Raw genomic sequence first — 25960 nt, 5'->3', positions numbered from 1 at the left:
TGTTGCACAACACAAAAATTACCTTGTTTTTTTGTCTGCTTGTCTGTATTTCCTAATAATTATTGTATCAGATGTGTGTTTTGTGTTTTTTTAATGGGTTTTTATGATAGCACCAACAGCATAGTGCTTCCTTCTCTCTTTTGTTCACTCATTAGATGAAAAAGATAGTATTTGCTTTTGAAGCATTTATGATTTAATGGGGCTGACAGTCAAGTACAACTTACTCCACGGTGAGAGAAATGCTGAGGTAAAGATAAACCTGAGCAAGTCTGACAGTAAGCATGTGGTTGAACGCAGAGGGCATGCAAAGCTTTCGCAGAAATGGGATGCTTCAGTTTAATTATATCAGGGCTTCTCAGTCTCTGTGCTGTGTCCATTCCAGGCTAGATACTGCTTTGTTGTTGTGGCCGCAGCATAAGAAATTTAGCTGCCCCCTTGCTCTTTCCCTACTCCTCACTCAGTCTGACAGTAAAAATGCCTACAGACATGGTCAGATTCACTCCAAGCCACTCCTGCCGGAAGACCACTGGGCTGGATCCCAGCAGGTTGAGGGGATGTTTCCCAGGCTGGTGAGTGGGGCGCTGTTTGTTCCAAGCCAAGAAAATAGCCTATGAAAGGACGTCAGAAGGATCTGGGGAGTATAGCACCTTTAGTATCTGGCAGGTACATGAACTTTGTGGGGATGAAGCAAGAAATAAGAAATGAGGCTTGAGGGGCAGGCAGGACCCAGATCCGGGGGGGTCCTGCAGGGCACAGTGGGGGTCTTGGATTTGACTTTAAACAGGGGCATCGTGTAGAGGCTGAATTAAGCATTACAAGTGGAGCAAGGTAAGGGAACTGGAGACTGGAGCTATTGCCATATTCTGGGAAGGAGAACAGGGTTCTAAACCCAGTTGTCATAGAGAGATAAACAGGATGAATTCAATAGCTGTGTGGAGTCAAACAAAGCTTTCATTTCATTGCACCCCCTAAGGTAATGGGTAATGAGACAGAGAAGTAACGGGCAAGAGGGAACATGAGAGTGATGCATTCCTTATCTTAAATGTGGTCATGTTCTCCTGGGTTTATACACAGGTCAAAGCTTGTACATTTTAAGCAAGGCACAGTGACAAACACCTGTAACCCTAGCACTTGGCTTGGAAGGCTGAGGCAGGAGGATCTTGAGGTCAAGATTAGCCTGGATTACATAGTGACCTCCTGCCTCAAAAAAAAAAAAAAAACAACAGACTTGCATGTTTTAGATATATGTATGTTACTGTGTATCAATTACAGTGCAATTAAATACAGACTTACGTGTTTCAGTCTTCACAAAAAATAGGTTTATCTATAGTATCTTTTCACAAGGAATTTGAGGTAGCATGTCTTCTTTATCCCATAGTCCCCTACAATCTGGCTTTCCCTGCCATTTTTGTGATTGACTTGAGTAATATAGTGGTTGAGTGCTATATTGCATCCTAGTGGATTATTCAAGTCCCTTTCTTCCTTGGCCCAAGGCCATGACACGTGGTCCTAACAGCAAAGTGCAAGCCTTCCATCCCTTTTTTCCATGATGTGTGTGCATGCTGTTGTGTTTGGAGAGAGCAGAGTCAGGTGATGGTGATGGTGTCCCGCTTGGAGTCTCTCCCTGTGATTCACAGAATGTGAAGCCATCTGCCTGAGAGTGCAGGGCCTTAAAAAGAACTATGTAACTGTCCACCTTGACTGTCACCTTGACTGGCTTTAGAGTTACCTGGAGGTGACTGGACTGGGGATGCTAATCTCATCTGTGAGCTAACCCGTTGGTGGGTTCAGAGCTGAATGAGCCCTTAGGAGGTGGGTCTTAGCTGGAAGAAGGGGGCCGTGGGATGTGACTTTAGGGATTGTATCTTGTCCCTGGCATTTTCCTCTCTGGTTCTTGTCCTGTTCTCTTCTTGTTGGTTGCCATGAGTTGAATGGCTTTGTTCCACCGCGCCCTTCCAATGTGATACTTTGCCTTAGCTTGGGCCTAAAAGTAGTGGAGCCAACGGACCATTGACTGCAGCCTCTGAATCTGTAAGCCGAAAGAAACGTCTCTTTCTTTATGTTGCCTCTATCCCAGGTATTTTGCCACAGTGACACAAAGCTGACTAATAGAGACTGGATCTGAAAGAGCCCCTGTGAGAATGGCCAGTGGGCTTGCCAGAAACCCAGAAGAATGGGGAGAAGGAGGGAATGGCTCAAGGGCTTTGACTTTCCCAGACTCTGGGTCTGGGACTCAAGGGTCTCGCCTTCTCTTTGCTGTCATTGCTATTATTATTATTATTATCATTTTGAGACAAGGTCTTGCTGTGTAGTGCAGACTGGCCTTGAACTCATTATTGTAGCCATTGCCTTCTCTTTGGTATCTAAAATATTGCAGTCAACTCCTATGATTTCTAGCTAGCTAAATGAAATTTTCTACCTCAATTTAAAAATGTTTTATATTCATAAAAATACAAGGCTGGACATGGTGGCCCATCCCTGTAATCCCAGCTAGTTGGGAGGCTGAGGCAGGAGTGTCACAAGTTTCAGGCCACTTGGGTATTTTTGGAAAGACCTTATCTCAAAATAAAATTAAAGGGCTGGGGATGTAGCACGGTGGTAGAGCACTTGCCTAACATGCGTGAAGCCTAGGTTCAACCCCAAGGAACCCACACACAGATAAACATTGCGGTGAAATTACTGACCAGAAGGGAATATGAAGTGCCAGTGATTCTGATGACCAGACCTACTTGCCCTCAACAAAGGTGTACCGATTACCATCTTTATTCTCGTTCCTCAGAACCCTTCCCAGTCTGTTGTCAGGAACAAAGAAAATCGTTTGCTAATTTGAGATTTAAAAAAAAAATAGCATCTGACTCCATTTTATGGTGTGAACTATGAATATCGGAGGCCAGCTGGCACATATCCGACTTGGTCAGGATACTGCTCTACCCTCGTGGACGCTTGCTGCCTTCTCATTTTCCTGTTGACTCTGAGAAGCTATGCTGGACCCCTAAAAGCTGGCCTGTGGAAAGCACACAGCACTTATCTCACGGATACAGGCTGCACCCTTAGCTTGCTGAATGGGTCCACATAGCCAGGCCAGCTGCCTTTCCCGTGAGAACGGGGACCAGGGCAAACCCACTCGGCCCCAGAAGGGTTTTCATGGCTGCTGAGTTGATCAGTCTGGGGATAAGCAGCAGTTCTCAGAAACTTCAACAGGATCTCAGTAAGGAACAGTTTTATTCAGAATGATTTGTTTCTTTTCCTGCCTGTTCCTTTCAGAGCCTGGGCCGTATTTCCCTGGCTTCCTTAATAAAGCTTTTGTGCAGTGTGTCAGTTAGGTTGGCGCCCAGTGTTTCCAAGTGAGATTGTCGTGTTCTCTAGTCATTTAAATCCCTCTGAACTTCCAACCAGAGAGCTTGCCTGATCTAGGATCATCAGAATTAAAACTGAACAGTACTATGGAGGTGGCTGTCAGCGCCATCCTGTATTTTCCCAGGAAGCCCCTTACCTTCCAGAGCTAATCATGGGTCTGGGGTTTTGTGGTAGGGTGGGACTCGGAAATGATGTCTGTTGTACACTCAAAGATAGCATTATTCAGCTATAAAGCTTGAAAACACTACAGTAGGAACTTAGGCATAAAAGACCACACACCGTGTGCGTCCACGTATGAAATGTCCGACGTGGGACCCTACAGACTATAGATTAGTGATTACCAGGGGCTGCAGAGGGAATGGGACTGGCCAGTTGTGTGACGTTTCTTTTCCAAGTGATGTGTTTTGGGCTGAGATGGTGATGATAGTTGCACAACATTGTGAATATACTAAGAGCCCCTGAAGTATATATGATGTAGCGCTTAAAATTGCTGATTTCATGTCAGTTTTATCTCAAAAAAAGAAAAGAACAGAGTTGTCAGGCACTTTCCGGGCGCTGTCAGAAAGCAGTCACCAGAGTTTTTCAAGGACAGCTTCATGCGGACAGTCGGGTTCCTTCTGCTTTGAATTATTCTGTCAGTTCCTACAGCAGCGTTTCCTGACTAAGAGGGGTCCTGTCCTCCTGTCCTCACTCTGTTCAGACCCACGCTCTGGTTTCTGGAGCCTGTGGGATACAATTCCTGGATGTTGTTGGAGGACTTAGTGAGTTTGAATGCTGCCTGTGTAGGGCACGGTCTGAATGCTGTCCGGCTTCCTGAGGTGACCATTGCAGTTACACAGCAGGCTCTGCTTGTTCTTAGGAGATACTGCAGTCCTGCAGGGTAAAATGCTCTGCGTCTGGGGCTCGCTTCACTGGTTCAGTAAATATACATCTCCCCTGTGGGTGGGGGACATCACAAATATAGAGAGAGAGACGTGCAAAGAAGTGTGGGAAAACCTTAGTCTTGGTAAATCCAGGTCAGAGCTATAAAGCTGTTCATTATTTGTGGTTTGCTTTTCTCTGATGATTTTTTTCAACATCAAATTGGGAAAGTTTTCTAAATACAGTAGTAAAATATAAATAAACTCATAAAATGGGAGATAGTATTGGCAAAATTTGTGACACAAGGTAGATGTCCTTAATGTATATACTAGGGCTGGGCGCAGTGGCACATGCCTGTAACCCCAGGTACATGGGAGGCTGAGACACGAGAACCAGAAGTTCAAAGCTAACTCAGGCAGCTTCGCAAGACTCCATCTCAAATAAAATGAGAAAAGGGCTAGGGTTGCCGCTCGGGCGTCCCTGAGTCCAGTCCCTGGTACGGTTTAAAAAATTAATAATCCCATAAAACTATAGACAATAGGATGAACAAGTCAGTCATCATGTGTAGACATCCTTAAGCCCGCTCATAAGAGGCATGTGGATAAATGCCAAGATTAAATAAATATGTATATTCTCTCCCTGAACCCCCTTGTAAAGAGGATAAAACCCAGGGCTGTAACGCTGCTACATCCAAGGTCTGTTTGTTTTTTGTTTTTTGTTTTTCTTTTCAGACAGAATTGCTGGCCTCAAATTTATAATTCTCCTTTCTCTGCTTTCATGTAGCTAGAAATAATAACAAAATAGTAACAGTAACAAAGTATCAAGTAACTAGGATTACATGTGTGTGCTACCCAAGTTTAGAATACAGAATTTTAACAAGACTGGCAAAGCTCAAAAAGAGTTGCCAACTGTGGTAGCACACACCTGTAATCCTAGCACTTGGGAGGCTGAGGCAGGAGGATTGCCATGAGTTTGAGGCCAGCCTGAACTACATGGTGAGACCCTATGTAAAAAAAAAAAAGATTTGTACTGAGTATGGTGGCACACAGCTGTAGTCCCAACATTTGGGAAGCTGTGGCAGGAGGACCTCCTTGAGTTCAAGGCCAACCAGGGTTACGCAGTGAGTTTGAGGCCAGCCTGAATTAAATAGTGAAACTGTCTCAAAACAAATTTGTACTACCTATCCCGTGGGTGAAGGAGTGTACTCGTGTATTACTATAAGATCTGTGTGAGGGAGCTGGGGATTTAGCTCAGCGGCACAGTGCCTGCCGGGCAAGCGCGATGTCGTGAGTTCGATTCCTGGTACTGGAAAACAAACAAACAAAAAAATTGGCTAGGGATATAGCTCAGTGGTACAGCACCTGCCTGGCAAGATGTGTGTGAGGCTGGGTATCTATAAATAAAAAAGGTGAATTCAGCTCTAGGCTTAGGACATGCAGGGGCCGGGCAGCGGGATCATGTGGCTCTGAGAGCTTCGCGGTGGCGGGCTGTGTTGGAACACACAGGAGAAGGACAGGCAGACATGCCAGCCCCTAAGCCAGCAGTGGCCAGCACAGCTCACGTAGGGGCGCTGCCTCTGTCCCTCCTGAGGACTCCTGCACCTCCCAGCATGCACACTGAGGACCGTGCTTAGCCAGACAGCTTAGCGAGGAGGTTGGCCCGGATCGAGGCAGTGGGCTCCGTGGTGGTAATGTTTGGGTGTAAATCGGTGTAATCTCTCTGGACAGAGAGAAGGGTTAAAACTAAATCCGCCCCTTTCTAGGGGTTTATCCTAAACATACACCTGGAAAAGTGAGCAAAGAAATACATATAAGGACATTTGTTAGAGAAGTGTTTGTAAATAGCAAAAGATTAGGGGCAGTTTAAACATGCATTAAGGGAGACTAGTGAGCTGGGCATGGTGGTATCTCCCTGCAATCACAGGTGGGAGGCTGAGGCAGGAAAATCACAAGAGCATGACCAGCCCGGGCAGTTTAGTGTGACTGTCTCTAAAGAAAAAAATCTTAAAGGCTGGGTACATAGTTGAGTGATACATCACTTGCTAGCATGGGGGAACATCTGGGTTCAACCTTGGTACTGAAAAACAAAAACAGAGAAGACTGATGAGATAAAGGATAGCACATCCATGCCGTGCACAGCTGTTCTTGCCACTGTACTGAGGAGAGGCCAGTTCCTAGGTACTGTGTGGATAAAGCAGATCTCTAAAGGGGGGGGGGGGGTTGGGCCCAAGGCCTGCTCGCTGACCTACATCCCACCTCTTTTTAAATTTTTTTTTTATTTTAATTTTGAGGGTCTCACTAAGTTTCTGAGTGGCCCAGGCTAGGTTCAAACTCGGAATCCTCCTGTCTCAGCCTCCCAAAATGTTGGTATTATAGGCATGTAGTGTGGTGCCTAGCTTTTAGAAAATGTTCTTTAAATAACTAAAGCAAAGGTGCTAAATAATTTATAATGTGGCAGAATTTGCTTTTTTAAAAAGAGGACCTGGTTGCTTATTAAGTGATTTTGTGCATCTTAATGAATTCATAAATTTAACATTTATGAAATATATCTTTCTGATAAGGCTTATCAGAAAGTCTGGGTGGGAGGAGATGCATGTTTCTATGGACAGAAAGTGCTTCGGGAGGGACATAAACTGTTCCTCTCAGCTGCAAATGGGGAGGGCCTGGGGATGGAGGAAAAGGGTTTTCAGTGTGGTATCTGTTTTTCTACATAGATTTTGCATTGAAGAAAGAAAGGCATCCTTTTTGGACATTTTGTAATGCCATAGGAAACAAAAGCAGCAGGATACGGATTTGTTGGAAGATTTTACATACATATATATATGTAAAATTCTTTTTATAAACACATGTTATATATATATAACATGTGTTTATAAAAAGAATGGGAGGCACTAAAGGTGGATCTAACAGATTTCTCTTAAAGGGATGCACCTATGAATGTTCTCTCTACATTTTTGTATTTTCCAAGTTTTCTATAATGGGTTCTTTTAAGGTTTGTGTTTACATGTCCCCCCAAAGCCTCAGGCAGTCATGGGGTGGGGTTCTAGAGTTTGTGATTGATTCGTGGTTCCATGCTGGGGAATTATGGGTGTGAGTGCTGCACCCGCTCTAGGATAGGTACCCTGCATACAATATCAGGGAGGGAAAGAGGCTTGGTTCTTGCTGCTCCTCCCTTTTTGGTCTTGCTGCTTTTCCTCTTTTCCACTGCCATGAGCTGTTGCCTTCTGCCATGTGCCACCCTGCCTTGGAGCCAGCTGAGTATGGACTGAAAACTCCACAAACTGTGAGCTAAAAAAAAACAACTCCTCAGCTAAATAGCCTTTTCCTTCCTTAATTGTGGGCATCAGTTATTTTTCTCAGCAATGAGAGAAAAGTAACGAAGGCAGGTTCACAATATTTTTCTGTTAGACAAATCTTCTGTGACTAACCCTTTTCTTTTGCTTTTTTTTGTTGTTGTTGTTGACTAACCCTTTTCTTAATGCTTGCTATAATTCTTTTTGTTATGTGAGATTGATCTCCGCCACCATGTCTTTTCTCACCCTTCACCCCAAAGTAGAACATTCCACAGATACTGTTCATTCTGTTATGCATCAGTATTGAAATAGCAAGGGGATTTGAGGTTGTGAAGTGGGGCACAAGCCACAGCATCCCAGTCAAAGCAGCCACCCCTGTGTGGGGAACATTCGGGGACAGGAAGTATGCATTGTGCCCCGCCTTCCATGGCAGCTGCCTCTTCCAGCTGGGACACTGCTTTGCTGTAGTGATGTTCTCTGCAGGAAGATGTCCTGGACCTTTTTTTTTTTTTTTTTGTCTTTGTGAGACAGGGTCTCGCTATGCAGTTGAGGCTGGCCTTGAGCTCACTTTGTAGCCCAGGCTGATCTTGAACTCGAAACAATCCTCCTTCCTCAGCCTCCTGAGTGCTGGGATTACGGGCATGCACGACCGTGCCCAGTGTCCTGGACCATTCTTGACAGTATCTCATGATTTTCTCCCTCTCCTTTTTATCTTTTTAAAGAATATCTGCACAGAGACTTGCCCATCTGAATAAGTGCTTGATGAACTTTAAGCTAGGAAATTTCAGCTATCAGAAAAACCCTCTGAAACTGGGAGAACTCCAAGGAAATCACTTTACTGTAGTTCTCAGGTAAAGAATCACAGGTGGGAATGCAGAATCTGAGGGTGTCTGGCCAGATCACCTGGTAATGAGTTGCTAACCAGATGCAGCTTAGCAGGAAGGTAGAGCACAGCCAAAAGAGTTGGGAGGGAGGCCCTAGGGGCTAGGGATATAGCTCAGTAGCACAGTGCCTGCCTGATAAGTGCAAGGTCCTGAGTTCAATTCCCAGTACCCCTGCCCTTCTCCCCCCCAAAAAAGAAACAAGAGTTGGGAGAGCAAATACTGCAGTAATATTTGCACTGACAGGCAGTCCTTGCCCTACTAACACTAGAAAAGCACCATCCTCAAATACTGTGTTAGAGACAGAGTGGCTGTGATTAAACGAGCTACCTAAAATAGGCAGACTCACAGGAAGTGGAGTGATGGTTACTCAGGGCAGAGTTTAAGTTTGAGAAGTTGCAAAAGCTCAAGAAGTAGGTAATGGTGAAGGTTGTATAGCATTACGAATATACTTAATGAGGGCCAGGGATATAGCTCAGTGGCACAGCGCCTGCCTGGCAAGCACAAGGTCCTGAGTTCAATTCCCAGTACCAAAAAAAAAAAAAAAAAAGAATATACTTAATGCCCCTGGATTATATACTTAAAAACGGCTGAAATGGTAAACTTACTGTATTAGAACAACTAACAAAGAGCCCCTTGGAGATAGAGAGAAAGCTTCAGGAGAGACATGGAAGCCAGGCCATAGTTATTTGGGATGCTCTTCCCCACAAGTGTTGGGCTGTAATATTTTTTCTCTGCATAATTTGGGTGTCTGCAGAAATATAACAGGAACTGATGACCAAGTCCAACAAGCTATGAACTCTCTAAAGGACATAGGATTTATTAACTACTATGGAATGCAAAGATTTGGAACGACGGCTGTCCCTACTTACCAAGTCGGAAGGTTAGTATTTAATTTCATAAAGTATTTCTAGATTCTTTCTTGTATAGGCAGATGAACCCGATGCACAGCTTCTTTTTAAGTTTTGTTCTATTTTAAGATAATCCATGTACAAAGTAGAAATCAGAGTTCAAAAGGGTATGACCTAGAGGAAAGTTTTCTCCCACCATTTAAAACCTCTAAGGTTTTGTTTTTATTTTTTCACAGCTAAGTCTGGGCTCAGGAAGTGGGTAAACGCAGATCTAGAGTAGCTAGATGGACATAGTGTGCTTTATGGTCTGTGCTGACAAGTGATTCCCAGTTATTAAACTGTGATCTGTCCTTGCCCTGCACTTTCAGGGAAATGGTAGGGGATAAAATTAGTGAGGTGGAGGTTAGTGTAGGCACTCTGATTCACATTTAGATAATAGGAAGCCTCTCTAGGGTAAAGTGGGGTAGAAATCCCAAGTATCAATACTTGAATCATAAAGCCCAGCAGAGACTGTGTTCTGTTTGTCATTGTACCTGTGAGTTAGAATGGTGGTAGCTACATTTTAGATGCAATCCTTCCCAGTGTTTCAGGCCTTCATTTTAGCAGGTGGAAATTAGACTCAGGGAGGACTATCCAAGCTCACTAGTTGCTCAGCTGGAGTCCTGAGAGTAAAGTCTTACTGACTTCCAGTTCTTTTTTTTCTTTTTTAGCAGCTAACTATATAGACTTGAACTTGTTTTTGTGATCCTAGAAATAAAAAATGATAAATTCTGTCATGTGTTTCCTCTACCTCTTAAAAGTGGTGCTGTGAAGGATAAAAGTGCAGGCAGGAGAACTAGACTTAAGTTTTCAGCCTTAAGTTACTCAAATTAATAAAGATTTATTACTTAAATTAATAGAGATAATACCAGCCTCACAGGATGATGAAAGGAAAGTGAGATTGGGGCTTTGCAGCACCTGTTTCTACACATAGCATATAGGAAGTGCTCAAATAAATGGAAAGTAATGCTGTAAAATGCAGTAGACAGGACGGTTGCTTGAGCCAAGGAGTTTTGAGCCAGACTGAGCAATATAGACCCATCTCTTAAAGTATAAATGCATACATACATACAGTATATTAGCCAAGGGGGGGGGGAGTTGCCAAGAAGATATCTGTAGTAACAAATAATAATAGAAAAATATGTGTTCAGCCTTTCTAATGATTAGAGCACATGGATAAAATAGTAAAGAAGCTAGTTGTTTCATGGGAGAGAACATTTAAGAGAAGGTTGTATCAACCTACATATTTGTAAGTAATTTGGCAGAAGGACAGCAGTGAGGTCCTATAATCTTTGCACTCCAAAGATGCTAGGCATTCTGATGCACACCTGGAATCCCAGCTATTTTGGAGGCTGAGGGAGGAGCATCACAAGTTCAGAGCAGGCCTGAGCAATGTATCAAGACCTTGTCTCGGGGCTGGGGATTTAGCTCAGCGGCAAAGCGCCTGCCTGGCAAGCGCAAGGTCGTGAGTTTGGTTCCTGGTACCTGAGAAAAACCAAAAAAAAAAAAAAAGACCTTGTCTCTAAGTAAAATTTAAAAAGGTGTGGGAGTGCAGCTTAGTGGCAGAGCACTTGCCTGGTGCTTGTGAGGTCCTGAATTCCATCCCATGTACCTCTGGGCAGAGGAGAAGCTAATGATAAAAATAGCTAGTCAAATGAGTATATAGTTTTCCAGGAGCAAAAATTGTATAACCTGCCCAAAGGTCAGTACAAAGTCAGTTCAAAATGCAAAACAGACATTCCCAAAACAGTATTTCCTACATTCAAGGAAGTCAACTCAATCACTGTAGGACCCCCTGAGGGAAAGAACAAAAGTCTCAGTTTATAGTTTAAAGGAACATAGTGCTGTGCTTCTGTAATCTCAGCACTCAGGGAGGCTGAGGCAAGAGGATCACAAGTTCAAGTCCAGAATGACTGACAACTTAGAAACTTAAACCCTCTCCAAAAGAGAAGCGGGGTGCAGCGTGCTGGGAGATATAGCTCAGCGCAAAGACCATGGGTTCAGTCTCCATTATGTCAAAAAAAAAAAAAAAAGGAAAAATAACTTGAATGCAAAATGTATAAAGATCTATTACATTCAACAACAAAAAGACTGACCATTCTAAAACAGGGGACAGAACATAGATAAATGGCCACAAAGCACACAAAAAGATGCTCCACGTTGGAGATCATTGCAGAAATGCAAGTCTGCCACTGAGAGGCCACCCTTTGCCAACTGGGGTGGCTAAAATAAAATAAATAATAGGTGTTAGTGAAGATCTGGAGACACTGGAACTCATACATTGCAGGTGGAATGTAAGATGGTGCAGCTGTTTTGGCAACGGCTTAGTAATTCCTTAAAAGATTAGATACAGAGTTACCTTACATTCACACAAAAATTCACACTCATAGAAAGTAGAAGTAGCCCAAGCCCATCAACTAATGAATGGGTAAGCAAAATGTGGTAAACACAGAAAGGAATGGCATTCTCTTTCTGTATGAAAGCATTAAGAGAAGTCAGAAAAGCCTGTACAGTGTATTATTCATTGGGATGAAATTGCCAAAATGGGCAAGTCTTTAGAAATAGGGCTGTGGCAGGGCCAGTAGGGTGTGATTGCTGATGGGATAGGATGTTCTCACCTGGTATGGTAGCATATGCCTGTAATCCTAGCTACTTGGAAGCTGAGGGAGGAGGCTTGGCAAATTCAAAACTTGTAGAGCCAAGGGTGATGGCACACACTTGTAGTCCCAGTACTCAGGAGGCTCAGGCAGGAGGATCACTGCAAATTTGAGGCCAGCCTGGGCTATATATATAACAAGATGTCAAACAAACAAAACAAAAGACAATGCTATATATATAACAAGATGTCAAACAAACAAAAGACTTCTAAAAGTTCTTCTTTCTGTTTTCTTCCAAATCGTATGTTTAATAAAAGACTTGTATCTAGAAGGTGAAAAGAACTACAGATTTAACAAAAGCTTAAAACAGTGCAGAAATGGGCAAAGGACTTTAGTAGACATTTCTCCAAAGATTCACAGACGGCCACCTAACACATGAAAAGACACACAGCACTTACTAGGCCTTAGAGAGGTGCCATGTCACCTGGTTAGGATAGCTGGCACCAAACCAAGTAAGTGTGGATGAGGATATGGAATAATGTATGTTATAGTAATCTGACCTAGAATTCCGCTTCAGGGCATATACCCCAAACAATGGAAAGCAAGAACAAACTCAGATATTTGTATACTCATGTTTATGATAGGATTATTTTGTGAGTAATATCATTATTCACAATAAGCAAATGTTAGAAGCAACCCAAATGCCCATCAACAGATGAATAAACAAAATATATATAATTAGTGGAATATAAAGCCTTTAAAGGCAGAGAACTTTTAGCTGAGCATGGTAGCACACACCTGTAATCCCAGCACATTGGAGATCGAGGCAGGAAGATCACCACAAGTTCAAGGCTAGCCTGAACTACGTAGCGAGACCCTCTTTCCAAAAAAAAAAAAGGAATTTTTACAGATGCTACAGTATGGATATACCTTGAAAACCAGCTAAGATGAGCCAGTCACAAAAGGACAAAGAGCATGCCATTCCCATCATGTGAGTTCCCAAAGAAGCCAGCCATGGGGAGGAGGATGGCTGCTGCCAGAGCCTGTGGGAAGAGGTGAATAGGGAGTTCTCGTTGGAGGGTACAGTTTGAGTTAGGTAAGATAAAAAGTTGTGGAGATGAATTGTGCTGATGGTTATACAGGAACCTGTGGATACAACCTGATGGAATCAGATACTTAAAAGCTGCTAAAATAAATTTTATGTTTATTTTTACCATAATAAGATCAGGTGGGAGAAGGGAAGGTAAAATAAGAAAAGTACAAAGCCTCTTAGTGTTTGGAGTGCCGTGGGGCGAACTGTTGTGAACCACATGTACACATCCATGACAGCGGTGCCAAGCCTTCACGGTGCATAGCAGTGAGCAGTCTGGCAGGTGGGAAACTTGATTATACCAGATGTTGGCAGTTTTTGTGTGTTTATTTTTGTCTTTTGAGACAGGGTCTCACAGTCAACTTGCTTTGTAGCCCAGGCTGACCTTAGATTTGTAGTCCTTGTGCCTTGCCTTCTCAAGTGCTTGGCAAGGTTTTTCTGTAACATTCTGGATAATGAATATTTAGGCCTCATGGGTCTTAGAGTATTTGTTGCAGCTTATCAGTCTGATGTTGCAGTATGAAAACAGCCGTGGACAGCATGCAGCTAAGTCAGGACAGCTGTTTTCCAGTACGTTTGTTTGCAAATCAAAAGGCTGAGCCAGGCATGATGGCCATGCCCGTAATCCCAGCACTGGGAAGGCAAGGATCACTGTGAGTTTGAGCCCAACCTGGGTTACATAGTGAATTCAAGACCAGCCTGAACTACATAGTGAGACCCTGTCTCAAAAAGACAAAAAAAGGCCAACCAGGTGTGACCTGCAGGTCACATAATGTTTTACATAGCATAGGACATACATGCTGTTTTACACAGCATATTAGGCATGTCTAGTACTAAGTTAGTGCTGCACTCCTTAGATGTGTTCCTAGGAGCTTAGCCCCCTAAGTGCTGTGTCACCTAGAAGGAGACTTAAAGCCCTTTATAACAGGGCTGGTTCCAGGACAAAGCATGGTCAACAATAGGAAATGTATAACTATAATTACAGTATTGAAGTGGAAAATCATTTATATCTGTCTCATCAGTAGACATCTAATAGCATCTCAGGTAATGTAACATCCAAAAATGTCCCATCTGTGAACTTAGACATGAAAATTAAAAATGACAGTTAACTGGAAAAATAAAAATTAATGGAAGGGTATTTCTATATTTTCTTGATAGGGAAGCATGACTCCAAGACTAATATTCTTTTCTTTTTAATTTTTTTGAGATAGGGTCTCACTATGCAGTGCTGGTTGGCCTTCAGCTTACTGTGTATTCCAGACTAGCCTTGAAGTCAAAGCGATCCTCCTGCCTCAGCCCCGCCAAATGCTAGGATTACAGGCGTAAGGCATCACTCCCAGCTCCAAGACTAAAAGTCTGAAAGGAAAAATTTTCAGACATAATACTCAAAATATAAATTCTGCATGGTAAAATATAGCATAAGGAAAAGTTACGTATACTTACAGGTGTGCCGGAGTAGAAAAGGGAAAAATACACTGTATTGACATTGTTTTATTTCTTAGAGGTTGGATAATAGGAACGTTTTCTCACTATTTAATTTAATTTTTAATGAGAAGTATCTCAAAATAAAGATATTTCCATTTTGGCAAGAATAATAAAGAATTAATTATATTCTATTTGCCTAGGCAGGAGTTGTTTAACATAGAGATATTTTTGAGCAATGCAGACAAGTTTTGGCACTTAACAAAGACGTAACATTGAGCTCAGGAGGTAGCTCACTGGTACAGCGTGTGCCCAACGTGCATGAGGCTGTGGGTTCAGCCCTCAGCACCACCACCAAAAAGACTGTATGTAACTATTCCATGTGTAGTAACTTACAGTACAAATACAACTAGGTAGTGTTTATATTGTTACAACATTTTAAAACTAAAATAGTATTAATTGTTGCGAGTAAGCATTATATCTTTAATTTTATTCTCAACTTTTCTAAAGTTTTTTTTGGCATTTACATTTGAAGTCTATATCTTAATTTTTCTGCTTATGTTTAAGTTTAATATAAAGCTAATACATTTTTGTTGACTTGATATTTTGGCACATAATGTTCGTATTAATACAAAAGTTAGTAAAATAAATATTATTTAATTTTAGAGCTATTCTTCAAAATTCCTGGACGGAAGTTATGGATTTAATACTAAAACCCCGTTCAGGAGGTAAGAATAAAGTTTATGCTTAAAAAAATAATGAGATTGGGGATTTACCTCAGTGGTAGAGTGTTAGCATTGGGTTCAATCACCAGCACCAAAAAAAAAAAAACCTGGGAGATATAAAACAGTGTATGGGTAAGTATTCATGGAATTTCTTCCAATAAAAGTGTGTGAGTTTGGGGCGTGGTGGCTACATAGCCAGCCTGAACTACATAGCAAGAGCCTGTCTCAAAAAAAAAAAAAAAGAACATGAGTGGAATATACAGTGCGTGTTTTGATTTTTAAAAAAATACATTACAGTAAAAGACACTTATTAATCCTTCAGTGAATGCTCCTTTATGTCATCTAATGGAAAAGTGATCTTGTAGAAATATTAGGGTATGACTTCTGGCTCTTTCTCAAAGTAAAAATGACCATAGTAGGTAAACATTTTGAACCAGTTTGGGACATCAAGGGAGCCACTACAGCCCAACTAATAATAATACTCATAGAAGAGGACTTCCAAAACGGCTTCAGAAAGTAGCAAGAATGATGGAATAAGTGTGTTTGAAGTGAGGGGCAGGATTTTGAGCAGGACTAATGGCAGCGTGTCTGGGGTTTTTTTGTGTTTTTGTGGGGTTTTAATAAATTATCAAAATAATTATACTCAATTTGGGTAATTATTCATCTGCAAGCCAAAAAAAATTGTGTAACTTTAAAGAAAGTAACCCATTACACCTTACAATGGAAAAAGAGAAAGAAGGATTGCCAGGTTTTACCTGCTGTGGAATCAGCTCTGAAGACAGTGGGAAGTAAATAGCTGTGAGGTTGGGGAGGCCCAGCAGGACCATGTGAGTGGAGTCATACACAGCTTTTCAAACTTGGCACAGTCCCCATCTTTTCACTTCTTGCAGCTGTTCTCAGGTGGGCAGAACATTGCAGACAACCTTTATAATGTTGTGTTTCCTGTGAAATACTCTGTTGTGCAAGAGCATCTGTTGGAAAATTGCTTAATCATAGCTTTTTTTCTTCCCCAGCCGAAAAAGGGTACTTGGTTAAATGCAGGGAAGAATGGGCGAAGACCAAAGACCCAGCTGCTGCCCTCAAAAAACTGCCTGTCAAAAGGTGTGTGGAGGGGCAGCTGCTTCGAGGACTTTCAAAATATGGAATGAAGAATATAGTCTCTGCATTTGGCATAGTGAGTGCATTTGTGAAGTCAGGCAATGGCCCAAGGTGTTTAATGCTTTTTAAACTTTATCTTGGAAGATTTTACTAAATTTTGAAAGAGCAGAAGGTAAATAAGTATCATTTGGTGATCTCCAAGAGGTGTTTTACCCTAGCGATCTTTGTACAGTCCTGGAGGGAGATGGGAGAGTGGACAGGGGCAACATGGGCACTGATTTTTATGGTTGTATTGTTTTGTTTTTTTTTCTGTACGTGGACTCAAACTCAGGACCTTGCACTTGCCAGGCAGGCACTGTGCCACTGAACTGTATCACCAGCCCTGGCACTGCTTTTTAACATTGAGGGCATGAGAGGCATTAATGTACAAAGTATGGTCTCCAGTGGGAAATTGCATTGGGTATTCCAGAAGTTCAGCATATACTGTATAGTCATTTCTTGGTCATTTCTTGGTCATTAGCCTTAGAACTATAAACTGCCCTAAGAAAAAAAATGGACTGCAACCGTCTAAATAGTTGCCTGCTAGTCAGGGTTCTTTTCATGGTGACCTAAGAGTAGGTACCATCTTGGCAAGTATAGCCTCTGCCACTATTTTATATAATATTACAGGACATGTTAAAGTTTATCCTTTAAACCCGTCTGAGTTGCTTTTTTCCCAGATGTACAAATAAAGCAGGATTCTTACTGCAAGAAATTAGTTGTCATTCAGGCATTGTATACAGTTATGGAGGAGAAAGCATTGTTGGCTCTATAATTAATTTATAAATTCCCTGAGTTTAAAGTCTGTGTCTTGGTTTAGGGTATAAGTTCCTTGGCGTTTGCTTCATTTGCATGGATGTAGGCATTGGGATATAAAATATAAACTGCTGCCACATTAATACCCTTTAGCTTCAGGTCTTCCATCTCTAATGTTTAGTGTTCTGATTCAGTGAATGTTTCTATAGGCTATTAAAAAATAAGTTTCTAGTACTAGGATCACCATTAAACAAGCAAGATGTCTTAGAGACTACAGTATGTTTTATATTCAGAATATTTTTTCTTGCCTTTTTTTTTCTTCCTTTAGATACCAAGAAATAATCGCTTAATGTATATCCATAGCTATCAAAGCTATGTGTGGAATAACATGGTGAGCAAGAGGATAGAAGACTATGGGCTGAAACCTGTTGCAGGGGATCTGGTTCTTAAAGGAGGTAAAACAGTGCATATCATTGTTCAGTCAAATAGAATTTAGGTCTCTGACACCAAGGGCTTTAAAATCCTACCTACTACTAAATTACAAAGGAGATATCGAGTAAGCTTGAGATAGAAGGGTCATGTAAGCTTAGAGTGACTAGTTTGTTTCTGTAATTTAAAGAATCTGTACCTGGTTTGAGGAAGCAGCTGACTCACCACTTTCTCAGTTAGGATATAGAATAGGAATTGGACCAGTGGTGGCTATAAGCCTTTTCCAGCTTTAACCTGAGCCTACATATAGGTGTATTTCTGGCTTGCTTTCAGCCAGTTTTAAAGTTTAAGTTTCTTTAGGTTAATCCTAGACTAGATCTTACTGTATATGTAGACCATTAGAGAATGGCCATTCTGTAACCCCCGAACGCTCGTTGCCCCAACTCCCTTGCCTATATCCTGTAGTACTGCTGGCAGGTATTTTCTCCATTTTTCATGCAGTTTAATCACTTGCCCAATGTACCACAGCTGTTGAGAAAAAAAACTGGAGTTTCAAGCCCACTTGGCTGGTTTGAAGATTCATGCTTACGGTTCATTGGCATGCCTGGCTACCTTCAGTTTGCCGACATATATGGCCTGTTCGCCTGCTTTTGTTTGAGAAGTAGTGGTATTAGGTCTTCGCTGAGTGTCTTGTAGAATTCAGCAGTGAATCTATCAGGGCCTTGGCTTTTCTTTGTTGGTAGACTTTTAATTATATCTTCAATTTCATTCATTGATGTTAGTTTATTTAAGATTTCTGTATCTTCTTGATTCAGCTTTGGTAATTTGTATGTATCTAGAAATCTGTCCATTTCTTCTGCTTTTTTTTTTTTTTTTTTTTTTTTTTGGTACCAGGATTTGAACTTAGAACCTTGCACTTGCCAGGTAAGCGCTGTGCCACTGAGCTATCTCCCCAGCCCTTCTTCTGCATTTGCCATCTAACTAGAATACAAGTTCTCAAAATAGGTATAGATGATCTGGATTTCCACAGGGTCTGTTGTGATTTTGCCTTTTCATTCTTTTTTTCTTTTTTTTCTTTTTGATTGTCTGAGACAGGGTCTTGATGTGCAGTTCAGGCTGATCTTGAACTTGCTTATGTCACTGAGGCCGGTCTCAAACTGATGGCAATCCTCCTGCCTCAGCACCGTGATGCAGGGATTATAGGCGACCATTTCATTCTTTTTTTTTGGTGGGGGTATACCAGGGGTCCTTTTCGTTCTTAATTATGTGAATTTGAGTCTTTTCTTTCCCTTCTTTTTTGATAAGGTTGGCTAAGGGTTTGTTGATTTTATTTAATCCTTCAAAGAACCAACTCTTGATTCATTAATTCTTTGTATTGTTTTCTTAGTCTCCATTGCATTTATTTCTGCTCTCTTCTTTATAATTTCCTCCCTTGTTAAGCTTTGGGCTTGGCCTGCTCTTCTTTATCTAGAAGTTTGAGGTTTAACATTAAGTTGTTTATTTGAGCTTTCTTTGTTTTCCAGTATGGGTGTTCATTGCTATAAATTTACCACATAGGATTGCTTTAATTGTGTCCTATAAGTTCCAATATGTTGTACTGTCATTATCATTCAATTGTAGAAACTGTCTAATTTCTTCTTTAATTTCATCCATGACCCATTGGTTGTACAGGAGGGTGTTATTTAATTTCCACACGTTGATGAAATTCCAGTTTTATTGCACTATGGTCTGATAATATGCCTGGAATAATTTCAGTTCCTTTGCATTTACTTAAGAATGTTCTGTGAGCTGTGTGGTCTATTTTGGGGAATGTCCCATGTGCAGGTGAAAAGAACATATATTCTGATGTTGTAGGGTGGAACACTCTGTAGACGTCTACTAAGTCCATTTGTTCAAAAGTTTGGTTCAGTACTAATATTTCATTGTTGATTTTTTTTGTCTAGTTGATCTCTTTGTGACAGTGGGGTATTGAGAGCCCCCAATACAATTAATTGTATTAGTGCTTATTTGATATTTCATGTCCATTAATATTTGTTTTATATAGTTCAGGGCATTGGTGTTTATTGCGTGTATATTTATGATTGTTATCTCTTCTTCTTGGACTGTTCCCTTTGTAAGGATGTAGTGACTTTCTTTGTCTCTCTTAATCAGTTTTGGCTTGAAATTCACTTTGTCTGCAAATAGAATAGCTACCCCTGTTTTTTTCTGAGTTCCTGTCATGTGGAGTATTGTTTTCCATCCTTTCACTTTGTCTGAATTTCTTTTTGCATTAAATGTGTTTCTTATATGCAGTATATTGTTGGATCTCACTTCTTGATCCATTCTGCCAGTCTATTTCTTTTGATTGGTAAATTGAGACCATTAACATTGATGGTTATAAGTGATATGTATTGACTTATCCTTGTCATGTTATTTCCCTCTTATTGGCTCCCTTTTCTTTCCCTCTGTTTAACTGTTTACCTTGCCTGGTAGATTCCTTCTGTTGGGATTCATGGAGTTGTAAACCTTCTTATCTCTTTCTACAATGTCCTTCATTAAGATTTTGGAGTACTGGTTTGGTGTTCATGAATTTCCTCAAGTGTTCTTCATGGAAGTATCTTACTTCTCTATCAATTTTGAAAGATAATTTTGCTGGGTACATCATTCTGGGTTGGAGATTGTTTTCTCTTAGGGCTTGAAATACTTCACTCCAAGCTCTCATTGACTTTAGGTTTTGTGTTGAGAGCTATGATTCTAATGGGCTTTCCTTTATAGGTGATTTGTTTCTTTTTTCTAACAGCTTTTAATAGTCTGTTCTTGTGATGAATTTCTGGAATCTTGACTATGATATGCTTGACTGTAAATTTTTTTTTAGTTATGACTGATTGAAGCTCTATATGCCTCGCTTATCTATGGCAAATTATTTTCCCCTGCCAGGGACATTTTCTGCCATGACGTCTCTGAACAAGTTGTTTATATAATTTATGCTATTTTTCATTGACTCCAGTCAATCTTATTTATTCTTTTTGCACCATAGCAGCTGCTGGATTGATTTCTCATGGTCCTTTGCTATTTTTAAGAAATCTTCTTATTTAATGCCCGCTAACCAGAAGCCTATCTTCTGTATCTAAGAGTCTGTCCTCACATTGGCTCATTCTGCTGCGGATACTTCCAGTGGAATTTTTAGTCCCCCCAATATCTATTTGAATCTGTTTTGTGGATTCCATTTCTTTCGTATTTGGAGCATTCATGGTTTCCATCATTCTACTAAGCATTTCTATTTTTTAATCTGTATCTCCTCTACAGTCACTAAGCATGGTTTTCATTGTGATTACTGTCTCTGTAGTTATCTGAGAAATTATTTCTGGTTAGATTTTGTCTATAGTCTCATTCATTTTTGTTGTTGTTATTGTTACGTCTTCAGAGAGGACAGGTGGGTAGCTTTCAAATTGTCCTACCTCATTGCCCCCCAGGTTTGCCTTTGGTGAACTGGATGTCTGGGATTGCATCTTGTTTAAGTGTCTTCTCATTTTCTTTTTTTAATTTTAATTCCTAGGTTGATGCTAGTAAATTGCCTATGTTGAGTTGCTTTATTGCTAGTATTTAGAACCGTTACAAAATGCCTACTTCTCAAGTGTGTCTTTCAGGTGTAGCTGGTTTTGGGGTTTTGAGTCTGTTGTAAGATCCTACCTCTTCAGTTTGTTGCTGCCTGCTTGGCCTATTCCCTGTTCTTCGGCACTGGCCCACAGTATTTTCTATGACCTTTAGGCAATCTGTCTTGGTATACCAGGAACAACAGCTGGTTAGAACCATTATGTTACTTTAGCTAAAGTGGTACAATCAGCAATAACAGCATCAAACATAGCATAGAAAATGACAAACTGAGGTAACCATTAATTTACCAACTTTAACCGTATGATACAGATTTGTGGTTATATAACAAAATCTAAAACCAGAAAATTGGTCGGGCATGGTGGCGCACACCTGTAATCCCAGCACTCGGGAGGTTGAGGCAGGAGGATCGTTGCAAGTTTGAGACCAGCCTGGGCTACAAAGTGAGCTCAAGGCCAACCTAAAATGCATAGTGTGACCCTGTCTCAAAAAGAAATAAAAAATAAAACCAGAAAATTGTATGCAATAAATAATCCCTCAATATGCCAGTTTTACCCTGGGGAGAAAATTTAAAAGGGATTAGGGAGAAAAACAGAGAAACAGGAGAAGTGGAAGAAATTAGAAGCAAGGCTAGAGGAGAAAGGGTGATCACGCAGTCTTCAGGAAACTGTTGGAGAAGACAGGAGAGAAAGAGAAGGGAGAAATAAAACGAAGAACAGAACAGAAAAACAACCACAAAGAAACCAGAAACCACTTTGACACTCATGTAAAAACAAGATCAAACAATGAAGGAGAGAAAAAAAATGTCCACTTCCGGATTTGTCTCTGTGTCACTGGTAGACAGTGTGTGGAGACAGAATCCAGATCTGTGTTGATTTATTCCAGCAAGGCATCAGTAGCTTTATAGCGAGGTAGTGGATAATCTCAGTGAGCCTACACCTTTATTTCCCTTGAAGTTTGGGCTGGATTCTGGCCATGAGGCTGAGACCAGACCCAGTCAGCCTGCAACTGTCAGCTCACCTTCTGCAGGCTAGAACTTAGCTAGGAGCCTCTAGATGGACCCAGCAGTTGTTCTGAGTTCTGAGCTCAGTTGGCCCCTCTCCAAGATGGCTCCCAGCCAATCACCCTCTCCTATGGGACGTCTGATCCCACAGCACTCAGCACCAGCTAGTGCAGTCCTCCATGTCCACTATTCCCTTTCACACAGCTGTGTCTCTCCATGGAGGCCTCTGGTGTTGCCAGCAGTCACTGTGTGTCTGTAGGTTTGAACCACTCCTCTTATGCTGAGTTCTGTTTCAAGGAGAAGACACCACTGGCTGTCTCCTCCTTCTCTGTTGAAGTTTCTCTCTTCGCTCTCTCTGTGGCCTTCAATTCTCACATCACAACCATCTTCACTAAGAGTTCTATTAAATCTTTGCTTTTATTTCTTAGAGTAGAAAAGACAGAGTTATAGCCCAATTTAATTTCCTTCCAAGCTTAAATTCAGAAAATATTGGCTTTTTCCTTAAGTTACTGTTCGCTTATGGATTTGCAGCCACAGCCACCTATATTGAGGAAGAAGATGTTAATAATTACTCCATTCATGATGTGGTGATGCCCTTGCCTGGTTTTGACGTGATCTACCCAAAGCATAAAAGTAAGTTCCCTGTGGGGGCAAAACAGTGAAAAAAAAAAGTCTAATAAAGTTAAGCCCTGGCCACCACCTGTACAGAACAGAAAAAAAATCACTACTCTGATTTTAGAAGTTTTATTTCCATCATACTTAATGAGATACTTAGATTTCATTAGAGCAGATATTTAGATATAAACTGTGATTGTACATGAAAGCTTCCCAGAAGAGTACATTCAGATGGTGAATTTAAATTAAGAAAGGAAAGCTAGATTGGTGCTCTTGCCTGCAGTCTGAGCTATGCGGGACACAAAAAGAGGACTGCTTGGGCTCACAAGTAGGAGACTAGCCTGGGCCTCTCAAGAGGAGAGGAAAGGGGATGGTAGTACTGGTTATAGCTGTAGTCTCATGTTTACTGCTTGCATTATTTCAATTTCTAAATGTACTAATTTAGGACTGGATGTGGGTCAGCATTAGAGCATTTGCCTAAGGGACACAAAGCACTGTGTTCAATCCCCAGCACTGCAACACGGAAAAAATTTACTAATTTATATTAAAGACAGGAAGAGTCTGAAAAAGAGTCATTGAAAAAGTGCATGTGGATAGACAATTGTACTTTAAGTTTCTTATAAACTTTTTAAAAACTGTTAGAAGGTTGGTGGTGTAGCTCATTTGGGCACTTATCTCACATGTGTGAGGCCCTTGGTTTGACCCCCAGCAGCACAAAGTCTGTGTTCACGTTTTTAGAAATCTATAAATACACAGAAGCTTAAAAAGTGGAAAGTGAAGCTGAGCCTTGTGGCACATGCCTGTATTGCCAGTACTCTGGGAGACTGGGCAAGAAGGATCCCAGTGTCAAGACCAGCGTGGGCAGTTTAGTGATTTACAAGAGCCTGTCTCCAAATTAAAAATAAAAAAAGGGCTTGAAATGTAGTTCATTGTGAAGACCCTGTGTTCAGTCCCTTGTACCACGGCCACCACCCCAAGAGTAGAAAATCAGAATTCTCTATTTCCCATTCTCCAGAAGGTGCTACTAATTGTTTTGTTGCCCTCATGGGTGCCCTTTGTGCAGAGGGTACAGCATGAGAACTTTGATTATTCAGAGACTGAAAAAGACCAGCCCTGACTATGGAACCAGTTCAGTGGGACTCACGGGGGAGTTACTCCTGTCTGAGACCGGCTGTACTTTCCTGTTAAAATACCTTTGCCTTCAAGAGGCTAGAAATATTTTACTTATCAAAATATATTCCTGGAAATTTTATGAATTAGGAAAATGATTATAATAAACACCCTTCTTAGATAATGAAAATACTCTAGAAGGGCTGAATAGAAACCTAACATTTATATGTTGATTAATTCAACCAAATCACTGTGCTCCTGGCACACAGAGTGACTTCCCTGAGGGAAAGGGGTGAGTGTGAGGTGTGGGGGGCAGGAAGCAGGAGAGCAGAACCAAGAGCTGTGGGAAGGCGCTGGGGGCAATAAAACCAGCTTCCACAGTGCCGCAGAGACAGGGCCCACGGGAGAGCCAGCAATAAGGCAGGGCTGCCCTGGCAACGGGCCCACTGCAAGGCTGGGAATCCCTTGGCAGGTCATCTGCAGCTGGAGAACCAGGGCAGCAGTAGCTGGCACAGGCCTGGTCCACAGGAAAGGTGGTCCCTGAGAGCAGGGAAGGCAATGGTGTGGCTCTCCTCAGGGGCTCCAGGGCCAACAGTGTGGGTTAGGGAGAACGGCTGCTGACCCAAGCCCTGGCGTCCACAGGCAGAAGAGCCTGGAGTTGTGATGTGCAGGGGAGAAGAGGGCTGTCCCAGCCCTGAGATAGAGGGAAACAACCCATCCTCCTTGTTTTTTGTTCCATCTAAGGTGTGTGCACACTGAGGCTCGATCTCCCATGGAGTCCTCTGACTCATGTGCCAGTCTCCTCCATAAACATCCTCCTGTACATGTGAGGGTCAGTCTGATCAAAAGCAAAAGCAAGCCAGGTGTGGTGGTGCTGTAATCCTAGCACTCTGGGACACTGAGGCAGGACTGTAAGTTCAAGTCCAACCTGGGCAATTTAGCAAGACCCTGTCTCAAATTTTTTTTTTAAAGGAGCTTGGGACTGCACTTGAGTGTAAAGGTCCAATGAGTAGTACCACAAGAAGGGAGGGGAAAATCACTTGTATTCCCTTACAGCATAAGAGGGACAGGCTCAGGGACTTCTAAAACATTGAGAACAAATAATGGCGTACCAGCCATCGTTGTTTAGTCAAGGTGACACTCCAAGTCAACCATCCGAAGAAAAAGAACACCAGGTGTGGTGGTGCACTCAGGAGGCTGAGGCAGGAGGATTGCTGTGAGTTGGAGGCCAGCCTGGGCCACATAGCAAGATCCTGTCTCAAAAAAAAGAAAATACTCTTTTCTTTTTCCTTCTTACACTTTTCAGGATAAGGAACACTCTTAATACCAACTAGAACAAGTGCATTTTTGACAAAGCCATTCATAAAACCTTGTGGGTGAGATAGGGACTCATACACTCAATGAGTGTTACTGCACCATGTGGACACTTAGCAGGTGCACACTAGTACCCAACTGTGCCCACTTAGGACTACCTGTGGATTTTTTAATGAATAACTTGGATAAAGAAACGTGCTGATCATATTTGTAAATAGCGCAAGACAAAGTAGTTAATATTGGTTATGTGGAAAATATTTAAGAAGACTTGGCTGGGCATGGTGCCACATGCCTATACTCCCAGCCCTCAGGAGGCTGAGGCAGAATGATTGCTGTGAGTTTGAGGCCAGCCTGAACTGCATAGTGAGATCCTTTTAAATTTTTCTTTTTTTTTTTTTTTTTTTTTGTGAGACAGTGTCTCACTGTGTACTTCAGGCAGACCTTGAGCTCACTTTGTAGTCCAGGCTGGTCTCGAACTCAGAATAATCCTCCTGCCTCAGCCTCCCAAGTGCTAGGATTACAGGCATGCACCAGCATGCCCGGCTAAGATCCTGTCTCAAGAAAAGCAACTATTGAAAAACAAGAACTGTATCAGATACTTGAGAGGCTTAAGATGGAAGGACTGCAAGTTCAAAGCCAGCCTGGGCAACATAGTAAGACCCCATCTTAAAAAACTTTAGAAAGCATTTCATATAGTTAAACATAAAGTCTCATACTTATGCTCAGTGATCAAATGTTCAGGTGAAAAATCCCTAGTTCAAGAGTAATTTATATGAAGAGTTTAAAAGCATCTAGAGTTGTTGCTGCACATAGAAGCCTGTTACCCTAGGGCAGATAAAGTGTTTGGTGGAAAACAACGTCAGGCATGGTGGTGCACACCTGTAATCCCA

General features: G+C 41.6%; 1 protein-coding gene across 3 annotated transcripts in view; it reads left to right on the top strand.

Annotated features, from left to right (window-relative positions):
* The window catches only part of Pus7 (pseudouridylate synthase 7 (putative)), a 56984-nt gene that overhangs the window by 27078 nt on the left and 3946 nt on the right, over positions 1-25960 (top strand). For 2 of the 3 annotated variants that reach the window (XM_013510649.1, XM_013510650.1), the window contains 7 exons: positions 8233-8361; positions 9149-9274; positions 14180-14290; positions 15057-15118; positions 16129-16289; positions 17337-17463; positions 22563-22664. In XM_013510649.1, coding sequence (XP_013366103.1) covers positions 8233-8361; positions 9149-9274; positions 14180-14290; positions 15057-15118; positions 16129-16289; positions 17337-17463; positions 22563-22664 — 818 coding nt within the window. The remainder of the gene's footprint in view (positions 1-8232; positions 8362-9148; positions 9275-14179; positions 14291-15056; positions 15119-16128; positions 16290-17336; positions 17464-22562; positions 22665-25960) is intronic. The other variant, XM_005377246.2, reaches the window with a different exon arrangement.

Source organism: Chinchilla lanigera, unplaced genomic scaffold (assembly GCF_000276665.1).
Source record: "Chinchilla lanigera isolate Chin_1 unplaced genomic scaffold, ChiLan1.0 scaffold00009, whole genome shotgun sequence".
In the NCBI taxonomy this organism is placed as follows: Eukaryota; Metazoa; Chordata; class Mammalia; order Rodentia; family Chinchillidae; genus Chinchilla; species Chinchilla lanigera.
The sequence above is the reverse complement of the archived record's forward strand: the minus strand, read 5'-3'. Positions and strand labels throughout refer to the sequence as shown.